The sequence below is a fragment of the Ictidomys tridecemlineatus genome, chromosome 11 (assembly GCF_052094955.1).
Source record: "Ictidomys tridecemlineatus isolate mIctTri1 chromosome 11, mIctTri1.hap1, whole genome shotgun sequence".
NCBI classification, from domain to species: Eukaryota; Metazoa; Chordata; class Mammalia; order Rodentia; family Sciuridae; genus Ictidomys; species Ictidomys tridecemlineatus.
In genome coordinates, this window is record NC_135487.1 from 40,043,890 (window position 1) to 40,057,688 (window position 13,799).

At 47.3% G+C, this 13,799-nt stretch overlaps 1 protein-coding gene and 1 long non-coding RNA gene across 23 annotated transcripts in view; one reads left to right on the forward strand and one right to left on the reverse strand.

The window, feature by feature from the left end:
• The window catches only part of Lrp8 (LDL receptor related protein 8), a 79,593-nt gene that overhangs the window by 17,329 nt on the left and 48,465 nt on the right, over positions 1–13,799 (reverse strand). For 8 of the 21 annotated variants that reach the window (XM_078026283.1, XM_078026270.1, XM_078026286.1 and 5 more), the window contains 10 exons: positions 12,999–13,121; positions 10,964–11,002; positions 9,647–9,766; positions 9,448–9,573; positions 6,387–6,561; positions 4,743–4,970; positions 3,118–3,236; positions 2,785–2,924; positions 1,218–1,359; positions 178–330 (listed from right to left, as the gene is read on the reverse strand). In XM_078026283.1, the coding sequence (XP_077882409.1) occupies positions 178–330; positions 1,218–1,359; positions 2,785–2,924; positions 3,118–3,236; positions 4,743–4,970; positions 6,387–6,561; positions 9,448–9,573; positions 9,647–9,766; positions 10,964–11,002; positions 12,999–13,121 (1,365 nt within the window). The remainder of the gene's footprint in view (positions 1–177; positions 331–1,217; positions 1,360–2,784; positions 2,925–3,117; positions 3,237–4,742; positions 4,971–6,386; positions 6,562–9,447; positions 9,574–9,646; positions 9,767–10,963; positions 11,003–12,998; positions 13,122–13,799) is intronic. The other 13 variants (XM_078026274.1, XM_078026273.1, XM_078026288.1 and 10 more) reach the window with 4 other exon arrangements.
• Positions 1–13,799, forward strand: part of LOC120890767 (uncharacterized) — a 35,115-nt gene that overhangs the window by 12,965 nt on the left and 8,351 nt on the right. The window lies entirely within an intron of this gene.

Sequence of the window (13,799 nt, forward strand, 5' to 3'; positions counted from 1 at the left end):
AAGAGAAAACCTTGACAGGCCTCTGGGGACATGCACATTCAAGGAAGGTGGAAAAAAAGAGTGTGCAAAGGCAACAAGTAGCCAAAAAAGATGGAGGAAAACTAGGAGCATACTATGTCCCAGAAGTCAAGGGGGAGATTTCTGCCAAAGGCCACCCCTCCTGGAAGCTCTGCTTACCTCGATAACACCTCTTCATGTCTGGGCCCAGCCACATGGTGTCAGGACAGGCACATGTGTACTTGGGAGAATGGCTGGAGATTTGAGGAGCAGGAAGGCACAGGTACTCACAACCTCCATTAGGCTGGGCACTCAGCTCACAGGCATCTGCAGCTAATGGCAGAGAGAGAGAGAATTAGGGCACAAATAGGACATGCTATCTTCCCACCTCCCATTGATGAGGCTCCTCCCACTTGGCTTGCTCAAAAAGCTTTCCCTACTTATTTGCCCCCATCCAAGGTCTTGCACATGCTAGGTAAGCACTCTACCAACTGAGCTACATCCCTAGCACCCCCTACAATTATATTGAGCACCTTCCAATACTATACCTCGTGCTTTATTTCTATTCTCATTTGATTCTTACAATTCTGAGAGATGGGTGTTATGTTAGATTCCAAAAACTCATGACCCCACCCCCATACCCCATAACATAACATCTCTTAAATTTCTAGATCTAGAATCAGGCACCAATCCTATCTCCTTACCCTCCTTTGCTTCCCCCGGCAGCCAACACTTCAGTTACAGTTAGAATTAGTACATCCTAGTAATAGGGAACAAGACAACCTAGAGGAATGATCCTGGATTCTATATCCAGCCAACAGCTGACTTACTTACTACTGCAAAATGGGTACAAATAGCAAATAAGAAGTAATGTGTCATAGCAGAAGAAACTCTGGAATCAGATCTGAATTTAGATTTTAGTTTTACTACATGCTAACATTAATTTATCTCTCTAAACCTCAGTTTCCTCAGCTGTTAAAGGAGAAGAACAATATGTACCCTTTGTAGGATCAGAAAAAATAAGAAATTTATATATTTATTTATACCCAGCCTTATTTCGTAAAAAGCTTGAGGCAAAATAAGACAAAATATGTGATGATAAAGCACTCTATCAACAAGAGACAGTTGTTATGCTGAACCGTGATATAAATGTGAACATGGTCTGTTTCATGGCAGGAGAGGACCAGGGGACCAAGGACCAGAGACCAGGGAAGGCTCACCTCTTGGCTGCTTCAGTTCATGGAAGATGACAATATCATGTGGGTTGTTGAGGTTCTCAGCCAGGATGGAGATTTCTAGGCCATTGAGCCGATTTGCACTGAAAATGGCTTCGTTCTCCAGGTCTGTCCAGAATACCTTGTCCTGTAAAGGCACAGATATGGAGGGTAGGAGGCCTAGAGTCTAAGCTCATGAACTCAGTCTGAGGGCTTGGACCCAAATTATAGTCATAAGAATTGCCCTGATATTTCCCCTGAGCTATCCTATCCACAGATTCTCAGAGGACTGAGAATTAGCCTATGATCTATGATGTCAATACTCCTGGTTCCCTATTCTCTTTGAGGATTACTTGGTGATTCTGTTCTTTGACCTGAAGGCCACAAACTAACTCACTAATGCTAAGCTGGGCCTGATTCCTGGGCCAGTAGAAACCCAAGGTTAGATCTCTATAGTTATTACTATCACTGGAGTCAGGGACCAAGACTGCAAAGGATACATGAGCTACTGAGTACTATCTGCTGCTGGGCTTCCTACAGCCTCTGATACACATCTAATACACATAAGTCCATGTGGTTAGTTCATTCAAGCCTACATGTGCATCTGCAGGCAATCCACAGTTACTGTGGTATAATCATGCATCCTTATCCACAGATCCAGACTCATACCTAAATGTTCCCCTATACACATAAAGGCATACTTGTACCTAAATAAACTTGTCTAAATACTGGTGGACATATTTACATCAATAATATGATACAAGCACCAGTGCATACAGGAATGGATATTTTTACTCTGATGTACTATACATATACATGCACATACACATACTTTACACAAAACACAAATATGCTCGAGCACACATATATGTGTCCAAACACATCTGCCTTTTGAAGCAAGGGCTGAACTTAGAGATGGAGCTTTGCCCACAATTCCAGAGCAATGCTGAGTGAAGCTGCTCCAAGAAAATATTATCAAAGCCCACCATAGACTACTGTCTCCTCATTTTTTGTTAGCAGAGTTAGTCTCAGGGAAGAGACTGATGTGTAAGATCTTGGTAGATTCTGTCTTCCTTGTTCCCCAGGAGGAAAGATTGTTGGGATCAGGGCAGAGAAGGGCCCTGACTCCTCACCTTCTGGGGAGCTTCTTGAGGACTGGGATAGTGTCTGATTTATTTCTATGACCCCAAGTTCTGGTAAAGGTCAATAGAAGTATGTTGAATTACATGGCATCTCTCAGGCCATTTCCTACAGAAAATGACTCTAAGGAAACATATATTCATTCCATCTTCCCTTCCTCCCTTTTTTGGGTGCTGGATGCTGAGGTTGGAAGCATCCATATCTAGCAGTCACCTATAAGAAGTGCTCTGAGAGAGGCTTCTAGGAAGAGAGCACAGGAAAGACTACCTGGCCCTTGTATTCAGGCAGCTCTCAATTTGTGTACAAACATGTCAGCTGGCTTCCCTGTTCCTTTGTTTCCATTTGGACAAGTCTCAGGGAGGCATCCTATTTGAACAGCCTTCTCTAGGCTTCAGCTTCTTGGCAGGGTCATGCCTCCCTTCACAGGACTCACCTCAAACACAGCTATCCCAAAGGGGTGGCTTAGGAAGTCAGGAGAGAAAATCAGCATTTTTCTGTTGCTTCCGCTGAAGTCAATGCTGGATAGCTGGTGCAGCTTGGAGTCCACCCAGTACAATCGCTGGTTCAGTAGATCTTGGGGAGGAAGAAGGGGAGGAGGGATCAGGGTTAAGATCTTTGTACCTCCCTACTGCCTACATTCCCAGGCCTCAGACTGCACCCAGCCTAGGGCAACAACCATCAGGGAATGAAGCCACTGGCACCATGAGGAGGACCTAGAAACAAGAGCCATGGAGTTCCAGACAGTCATCAGGAAAATAGGGCTTACCTAGGGTGATTCCGTTGGGCCATTCAATATTGTCTGATACCAGTGTTTGCCGGTCCACACCATTGAGCCCAGACTTCTCAATCTTGGCCTGGTACCCCCAGTCAGACCAATACATGAACCTGAAATATAAAAGAACTCAATTTGGCTTCTTGTTAGGGATATGATTGGGGTGGGCTGATTCATTAAGGCTCAATGACCCACGGACTAATTAAGGATTATACATTGTAGGAACTAGGAATACCTCTGAAATCCTTTGGAATCATCAAAGCATAGAATTAGCGGACACTTTAGCCTTCATCTAAGAACCTGGAGAAGCCTAGACTCCCTGATTCTACACAGTCTCAGCTGAATAGTCTATGAGCCCACCTTTCCCATTTCTCGAAACTCTAATCAGAGCCTTAGCGTGTCAGTGTGGGAAGGGTTCTGCAAACTTTCTCTTTCTTGTTTCAGAAAGGAGAAAGTGGATGACCTTCTCAATTGGGTAGCCCTCCCTGCTCCTGAATCCTCAGGCAGACTAGGATTGGTAGCAGCTGACCATTGTTATTCCAAGATAGTGCATTAGACCTCACTCCTTTGTAAATAGTTCCTTTATTAAACCCTATTCCAATATCTTACTTTGAGTATGCAGTGCATTTCCTGCTAGGACCCTGACAGAGCCATAATGGAATAGGGCAAGTTTAGGGGACAGGATGTGGCAGGTGCTGCACCAGGTCTGCATGAGAACATGCAGTGAACAGGACTGAGGTGAGGGTTAATGAGGCCACTGAGTGTCTTAGAGTACCCCTGAGTGTCTTAGAGTACCGTGCTGGGAGCACCTGACTCATGCTCAGTAAATGGCAGCTAATACTTCCCAAGGCCTCACAAACATGCTCATGTGACCTGACTTGAAGAAGAGTATTTTCTCATTTTTTTAACAACTAAAGAAACAGCAGAGGAAGACGCTAGCAAGGCTTCACATGATACTTCTATTTAAAAGGTCCTATTCTGTTCAGTTCCTAACTTGTAAAACAGATACGGGCAGAGCAAGGCAGCCTAGTTGATGAGGAGTTCAGAGACTGGGCAGCTGAGGTGGGAATGGAGGTGGGTAGCCAAGAACAGAGCAGACCTAGTGACTTGGTCCTCAAATCTTGCTAGCTGTCCTGCAGACATGTTTCATTTAACTACTGAGGCCAATGGAGGAAGTTATACAGAGACAGATTTGGGATTATGAGGGAAAAAACTGACTTTCCAGTGGGCAGAGCTGACCCACAATAAAATAGGTCCTATGGGAAGTAATGATCTCCTGCCCCTAGAAGTGTTTGAGCAGCTGCCAGATGTCCATCGGCAGCAGGCTGAGGAAAGGCCTCTGCCCAGGAGCTTCTACCAGGCCATCTCCAGAACCTTGCTGTGCTCCAAGACATGCTAATTCTATAACGCAGTGGAGTGGGGAGTTGGGGGAGAACCCTGGCAAATAATGTCCAAAGAACCCCTGGTCTGGGATTAATAGGATAAAGGCTATGCATGGACTTTCTTCCCCATGACCTGTGTCTGAGCCACCCAGAATCTTCTAGGCAGCTCTTGTGACAGACATGTGAGGACTGAGCACCTACAGTTGTGGAATGGGACGTTTAGGTGGGGACACTCACCCTCGCAAAGGGTCGACAGCAATGGCCCGGGGTTCACTGAGGTCACGGCTGAAGAGAGTGCATCTGCGGCCACCATCAACTGTGGCCACTGAGATGGTCTTATTGCCTGAGTCTGTCCAATAGATGTGTTTGTGGACCCAGTCCACTGCCAGGCCTTCTGGAGAGTGTAGCTGCTCATCAATGAGGACCTCCTGCTCTGCTGGGTCACTGGCCTTGTCCATGTAGGCACTTAGGAGAAACCAGAGCTGGTGTGAGCAGATATTCCACTTATGGGCCCATCTGGAGCTGCCTGTGCACCCTTTTTCTTCCCTTAGGATCATGACAGTGATTTTAGAAGAATTTGGCTAATTTACATTCAAAATGTTCCCTGAGCCACCAGAATAGTTATAAAGGCATGAATCAGCACAGTCTCTAGTCTGGTGAGCTCAATTTAGTGGAGGACTGAAGCTTGTGGCTAGGTACAATGACCATGCCCTCTCTCTGGTTCCACAGTGTCCACTGCCATCCATAATCCTGCTTGTCCAATCCCCAACAATTCTGGCTGTTCTTGGATGTCCTATGGACACCCTGAATTCAACATGTCCAAACCTGTTCATCCTCATTTCCAATCCTTTAGTCACACAGACTGTCTAAACCCAACCCCAGATCCTCCTCCAATTATTCTCAGCTTAAAGAGCAGCATCAAAACCCCCAAGCCAGACACCTGAGACTCCCCAATTTAATTTTGACTCTTTCTCCTTTAGCCTCACATCCAGTCTCTTCATCAAATCCTCCTCTTCCAGTCGCAAATGTTGGTCATGCCCTGCTATAGCTTTATTTCTACATGTATGGATGTAAACACAAGCATGTCTGTGTGCTGGGGGGAGGTAGGAATCTAGTAGTCAGAGAAGAGCACTTGGGATACTTGCTTCCACCCATCCATCTACCCATCTATCCTATCATTCTTGCAACAGTGATTCAGGGTCAACCTAGTATCTAGTCATCAACAGTCTTGCCAAGTGGATCTCAGAACAAAAAAGACATGACTTCCTAAGGAGGCTTGGACATACAGGGAGCAAATTAGCGCATCTGAAACCTAGAGTAAACCACCTTGAGTATGCAAGGGCCTCCTGAGTGCTGTCCACTGCTGTGGTCACAGTCAGAGTGCTGGGGGTACTGCCATCCAGGAAGATTTCTCAGTTCCCAGATTGGGTAGAGGTTTCCTCTGTACTTTCCCTGCTTGATCGCCATAATGGATGTCACTGTATATGGGATTCTCCAGGCAGGAACCAGGTCTGAGTCATATTTGAGTCTCTGGAGTCCGACACACAGGTATGTGAGCTGCTATGAAAGTCTTCAACAGAGCCAAGGATTTCTTTTTGCCCTAGTTAAATAGCTCCTGCCTTGAACTTCTCACTAGAGGTCAGACAAAACCCAGGCACATGGGCTGAAGACTGCTCTCCCACCAGTGCTCCCAACCTAAGCGCCCCAGGGGGTGAATGAAATTCTGGTGCTGCCACAGTCACTGTGATCCTCTTTCTATTCCCAAATGCAACTCTCCTTAGAAACCCTAGAGGCAGAGGCTACCCTTCCCCTTCTCCTCTGTCAGCTGCTCTTTACCCTTTTCCCTCCAAGCCTGGAGGGTGCATGAGACATGCCACTCACCTATAGATCTTGCGGTAGGAGAGGTCACACCAGTAGATGCGATTGGTTGCAACTTCCACATCTAGTGCCACAACATTCTTGAGCATGGGGATGAGTCGAGAGTAGTCCCGCTTCACCAGGTCTATCTTCCGCACCTCATGCCGGTTGGTAAAGATTAGGGACGGGCTCTTGCCAGCTGCCATGCAGGAAGTGAGAGAGGCTCAATGTAAGAGACAGGAAGGGAGTCTGGAGAATAAGTCTCTGTCACTAGATTGCTGGGTAATGGCTCATTTTCTTGTAAAATAGGGGTGATAATCCCTACTCCAAAAGTATAGAGGAGCAGATGAAGTGAGTATAAAAAGCACAAGATGCAAAGTATCACATATGAAAGGAGTTCTTTCTTTTCATTAAATATAACCCCCCCAAATCTTTTACAACTCCCCATTTCCTCCTTCAGCCTGCACCCAGGCCTTCTGAAGTATCCAGACTCATCAATCATCCCCCAACACTCCTTGATTCCAGCTACAGGCTGACTGTCATAACCTAGCCAGGGCAGGGCTGTGCTGCCTTGGACCTGTGCTGCCTTGGACCTGTGCTCATATTCTCCTCTCCACCTAAAATGCATTTCTTCCCAGCAACTTTCACCCTTCTTTGCCTGAGACCCCATAGTTCAAGAAGGGGCCATCTAATTAAGGAAGTGCCTTAGAAGTATGGTGCAGAATGGAGGACAGAAATCAGATCCTTGGGGAGGCTGCTGTGAGTTTTTCATGTTGTGAGTCTTTAGTTTATACAGAGTGTGTCTGGGAACATGACAAGAGATGAAGCTGCAGAGACAGACAAGCCACACGACAAAGGTTCCTGTGAGCTGGGTGAAGTTTGCTTTATCAGTGGCAGAGTGGGACATGTGTGATATCTAACACACATTATATACATGCAGCGGACATAATACACAACTGCCCATGTATACACAAAACCCATTTTTAGAGTTAGGGTTAGATTTTAGGAAGATCATCACTGAACTAGACATTCCTGGCTACTCCAAATGGACAGACTCTCCCAGGCAGTTTTCATATGTACCCGGCTACTCTTGAGCACCAACACTGTCTGAGCGGCAGCTCCAAGAAATACCTGTCCCTGGAGCTGCCTGTGTCTTCTCCTTCTCATATTTTCCAGTTGACACTTTTGCCAGCCACCTGGTCACTGAAACTGTGCATCTGAGCCAGGCTAATGTGTTCCCTGGGGGCAGGGTGGGACCAGCACAAAGCATGTAAGGTCTAGGGCTGGGTGTATGACCTGTGTATAGTGATGAAGACTTTTACAAAGAGGGTCAGGGAAAGAGGGAGGCTATGATACAAATAAAGAGCCCATAAAATAGGGCTTTAAGTGCAGGCAGGGCCAAGGAGGAAAGCTAGGCTCTAAGACCAGCTCTGCCACTGACAAACTGATTTTCCTCCCCAACTTGACCTCTCTGAAATTAGGAGCTGGGTTAGAGGGCATCTCAAGTTGTTTGACAGTAAGAGAGATGGTGTGTTTATGACTTGCATTTCTATGTAAATGTACTTTAGATATCCTTACATATATACATTGAATTTTATATATACATGAATAGTTGTTTATTGTCCCTACTATAGATAATGTGTCACATGTCCTATGTGGAGGTTAAAAACAGACTATGTGGTACACATGATGTGGGTGTTACATAGTGTATAGTGTAGGTGTATATTTTTTGGATTTATGGGCTACATATTAAGCATCATGGCTGTTGTGTTGTTTTAATCTCTATGTTATATGATGTATTTAAGTATATGAACTCCAGACTAATGCTTCCAACTGTCTACTCATAGCCCTACTTGGACATTTAAATAGTTTCTTATACTCATCAAGTCCAAAACAGGCTAACATTCCTCCAAAACTGATTCTCTCACCATCTTTCCCAAGTCCAAAAATAGTGATTCTATTTTTTTAGTTGCCTGGCCCAAAACTTTGGAGTCATCTTTCACTCCTTTTTCTCTCACTTCCCACATTCAATTTATAAGCAAATCCTGTTGGCTGGCCTTCAAAATATAACCACAGTCTGTTCACTTCTCAATAATCCCCCTGCAACCCCCCTGTCCCACGCCACATCACCCCTCTCTCTTTACTGAGATAACCTCTCCAGTGGTTTCCATTTCCTTGCTTGCCCTCTGCAGTCTGTTCTCCACACTGCAGCCAGACAGTCTGAATGGCACACTGCATTCTCCCTCTACTCAAAACCCTTCTGTCAGGAAATGCAGTCAGCCCCTAATAATAGTCTAGAAGGCTTTTGGGGATCTGTCCTGAGTCACCTCACTAACTTCATCTCTTTCTAGTTTCCTCATTCAACTACCCCGCCTTCCTCACTCTTCCTTCAACATGTCAGGCATGTTCCTGCCTTAGGGCTTTTGCATTTTTAATTTCTTCAGCCTGAAATGTATTTTTGCAGGTAAGAGGTAGCTCACTCCTTCACTTCCCTTAGGTCTTTATTCAAATGTCACCTTCTTAATGAGGGCTCCCTTGATCATTCTATTTAAAACTAAAACCCACTACCCTCTAGACTTCCCCATCCCCATTTCCTACTTTATACTTCTCTTTAGCCCCTATCACCATCTGCTAGACTATATTTTATCCTGATTTCTTGTCTGTCTTACCCATTAGAATGTAAGTATACATGGGAAGATGAGGATTTGTGTACTGCTGAATCCCCAGTTCAATATAAAGAATTGAATAAGGTGAATTAATTCAGTTGGCTAAATGATCAATGTATAGGACTACACGTCACGGTTTTTGTGTGGGCTGCTCATGCTCTGCATGTGGTCCCAGGGTGTCTATATATTGTGTTGTGCAAGTATAGTCTCTGGGGGCCATATTGGGAGCTATTTGTAGTGTCCATATGGGTTACTGTATATTATACTGTGTATGTGATCTATTTCTACACTTTGAGCACAGTATGTGCAACCTGCCTTCTATATGTGGGTGCACGTGACTAAAACCACTCTCACATATGTGAAGGCTTGCTGTTTCATGTAGCCCCATAGAGCAGTGGATAGCCTTGGGATGTCCATACCCACAGCCTTGCAGTTCTTGGTCAATGTGTCCATCTCATAGCCAGGGTGACACTCGCACTTAAAGTATCCCTTGTAATTCACACAGATCTGGCTGCAGGCATCTGGGTCCTCACACTCGTCAATGTCTGTGGGGAGGAGCAGAGGTCAGAACTGGTAGGAGGATCTGCCTCTCCTTGGGCAGATAGGAGGAGATCTCACCGCCACAGGTCTTCTGGTCCAGAAGCCGGAAGCCCGCTGGACAGGTACACTCAAAGCCAATCTTGAGGTCAGTGCAGATGTGGGAACAGCCTCCATTGTTTTGCAGACACTCGTTCAGCCCTAGGGAGGGATGCAGGCTCCTGAGAGTCCAAGAGCCCAGAAGGGATGGGAGCAAGGCAGGGGTGGGGGGCAGAGCCTCAGTGCAGCAGAACTCCCACAGAGCCAAGTCGGCTGGAGACCTCGCTGAGCCTCAGCCCTCATTAACCAAGAGAGAACAGATTCAGAGAGGGCAGGTCCTTGGCCTTCCAGGCCAGGGGTCTGTCCACCTCCAGGCTGAAGGCAGTAGGCTTTCTCTGGTGGTCTGAGGTCTTTACTTTCACAATCATGTTTCCTATGATCCCTCTTTCCTCACCACCTCTAAGATGAAGGGGCCTGCATGTGTAACATCCAACCTTGGGATACCCCAAGAGTGCCTTCTGAAATGCCCCCGCTCACACATCTCCAGCTTAGGGAGCCCACTTCCCTCCCGGGGAATAGCAATGCTCCTTATGAAGTTCTTCCTCATAGGATAGGCCTCCTCCAACTTGGCCCCCACTCCTAGTTCTGCTATATGGGCTTGGCCAGGGTGCAGGGGCTCCCTCAGAACTTCCTTAAAGTGCTTATTTCTGGCTCCCTGCCATTTAGTTGCCTTTCTCTGGACATACTCCATCTGTTCACACCCCTCTCTGGGTAGGGGACAGAATCAGGAGTCTGAACAACATCCTTGCCCCTTACCAGGCTTGAGGCTACCTAAGACTCCTAGGTCAGGCCTTTTCCTACACAGACCTGTGGCTGAGTCAGTTCTCTCCTATATGAACCAATACAATGGACTTTTTTCCAACTCATCCACTCTCAGCACCTGTCCCTGTTCCTCCACCTAGTCAAAGGCCTGGTCCCAATATTACCAACTGCTTCAAGGGATGAAGGGATGCCAGGAGGTCATCTGGGTCTGCTTTCCCCATCCTCCACTCCCTCACCAACTTCTGGAAGGTCCTAGGGGAGGTCAGGGAGTCCAGGACCAAGGCTCACCAAGTTCTCACAGCATCTTCTGAGCTTTAGAATCACAGAAGGTTAATTATATAAGCCAAGGAAAGGTGCCACACCACCCCCTTTGCCCACCAGGCTCATGCACTGCCACTTCAGCCAAGTCAAGCAGAGCTGAGCTGAGCCAGCCATGGCCATGCATACAGCTGGTCTGAGCTGCCCACCCCAGGCCATGCACAGCTGTGGGGTCCCCCACCTCCAGCCTGAGCCATGCTTAAGGAATGTCCCCTTTACCCCTGGGCCTCCTCCTGTTTCCCTGGAATGTTGGTGCAACTGAAAGAACAAGACCATAGCAACCCCATGACTCATGGATCCAGGGGTGGCTCAGCCAGGTTCAGCCCTGGGAAACCTCAGACACCTGAGGATGGACTGAGCCATGGTAGCTTTGGAGTAGTTGGGGCAGGGGTCGGGGTGGGGTCACCTTCAGGACTCATTCTATCACCCCAAATCTTTCCTGACCTTTCTGGTACCATATTATTCCCTGAGCGCCATCCATTCATTTCTTTCATTCACCTGCTACCTCATTCATGCATCCACTCGCTTCCTTCCTCTCCTTTCACAGGTAGCTGCATCTCTATGATTCTATTTACTGAGCATTTGATGGAGTGGCATGTAGGCTGGCTCTGAAAGGGGAAAGCTCACAGTGACTCTGGCTTCTAATGAAAGAAACAGAGTTCTCCAGGACTGATCTGGGTTGGGGGAAGAAAATGGATAGCAGGTCTGGATCCAAGTGTCACTGTCAACCCTTCCTTAGAAGGCCTGTTCCTCCCTAATTCTGCTAGCCTGGAGGTGATTCTACTGGGGAGTGGGAGAGGAAGGAAGGGGGTAGAATGGTCCAGAGGCCTGAATAGCATTTGAAACTTCCATGGGAGGAAGCAGTGATGTCACTTTCCCCAGCACGTGCACACACTTGCATGCACACATCTGCATGCTCACACCTGCATGCACACACACACCAGCTTATGTACAGTGGCACACACAGACACACAGACTCCATCAACACATTCACACAGAAATCAGTACACACAGAGAGATGTGTGAATGTAATTTTCCTGCCTTACTCAGATAAGATATGGATACAGACACTGGCCTCTCACCAGCCAGCACAGAGACAGGAAGAACACGCACAGATACAGACACATGCATACATACTTCTCTTTGGCGTGCCATGCAAAAGATGAGAAGAATTTAGCAGGTTAGTAGTCCCTGGCTACTGAAGATCTGGGTGTGGGGGGGAGATAGGCTCAGTTGCTCCTGCTTCCCTGTTCCCCTTTCCACAGGCTCCTTCTTTGGGGCCTTTTCTTGGCAAGGCCTGTGGGCGGTGGGTGGGAGGGTGATAATATCTCCCACAGATGAAGTCACTCAGCTACTCTTCCTTTCGCATTGTTTTTGTTTTACATTGTCTTGTTTTTTTTTTTTTTTTTAATCCTCAAAAGGAGAGTAAAGACCCTGTTCCTGGGGAGCTCCAGAGAATGAAGTTCCTCTCAGTACCCAAGAGAGGAGGTACAGGAAACAGTCTGCCAGGAGGAAGGACAGGGAGGGGCTGACCTAGACTGTCCTCTCAGAGACTTTTCTGTCAAAGTCTCCTTAGGGCCTTGACCTGGGATCAGCAGAGAAATGATGCCTGCACCTCTCTGGGACCACACTGGTTTCCTGGCATGTCTTCTGGGATGCTAGCCCACCTTCAATGCAGAGCTTCTGTTCTCTCTAGACTGGAACCCATCCTGTGGCTCCCATCCTGTAGCTCCAGCCATCAGGACAGCCACCTCATTCCAGTTCTAGCTCTAATCCAGCCCATAAATCTGGTCTCTGCTGCCTGGTCTGGCCTGAGCAGTGGCCCTAGGATGTGCCTCAATTGACTGCCTGGCTGCTATTCTCCATGTCTCCCCTACAGAATCCCCTTCAGGGGCCAGAAGCCTTGAGGCCAGGGCTTTAGCTAGATCAGCAGGGCAGGAACACCGAGGAAGAAAGTTGTAGAGCACACACTCAAGAGTCTGAACACGAAAAGAATAAGGAGAAGAGGTGAAGTTTGTGAGAAACAACATACTTTTGGGGCATCTGGGCTGGAAAGGAAAGGCCTTTAGAACTTTGTAGAGATGTAGAATAAGAGGCTCCAAGGGCAAAGAACCTCATATAAGACAACAGGACAGCACACATGTCCAGAGAGAGGGTCAGAGCAGAGGAGCATGTGAGGGCCTTGAAGTTGGACACCAGGATGGGGCATGGCAGGAGGGTTAGTCCAGCCGTTGGATGTAGACAGGTACCATACCACACTCTTTCAGAAGCTCATCCGACCAGTCCCGGCAGTCCCTCTGAGCATCACACACTTTCCCGCTGTCCACGCACTCGCCACTCTTACACTGAAATTTGTAGGGACCCTCACAGGTTGACTCTGTTGGGCCAGACAAGAGAGTGGACAGTGTCTGTGAGACCTTGAGCAGGTAGGTCAGGGCTGGATTGGGCCAGGAACCACAAAAGATAAGCAGAGTTCCAGCCCTGGCCCCCACCAGTCTAGAGGGTAGCTCAGGACAAAGAGCCAAATTCGGGGCTGGGGAAGCACGGCTCACAGACAGGATCCCAGGAACAATCACAGATACATGCTTTGACTAGCTGGGGAGAGCCATGGGGGTCTGTGTCTGATCTGGCAGCTCTATACATAACAGCTCTATAGAGACATCAGAGGCTGGACTGACCATCTCCTGAGGGGGGACCTTTGCTCCATGGACTCTGAATAGGAAAGGCTACTTAACTGCCCAATCTGTTATGCATTCCCCTGGATGACTAACGAGTTAAGGTCTCTGCTCCTTAGAGGGGCAGGTGACAACCAGAAGAGTCCTCTCAAAATCAAGGGAGCTCCCTGAGGAGCAGGATTCAGTGTCTGTTCAATATACTAGTGAGGAAAGTCACTTGGAAGCTTAGTTGCAGGGGGACAGGGGGACTTCCTTAAGTGCCCTTTCATCTCTCCTTAGGTTGCTTTTTGCAAAGTTCTTTTAAAAAAATCCAGTTCTGGTGCCATTAGGACTTCATAGGAGGAGAGTCATATAATTTAGGGGCAGTGATGCTCTGGGGA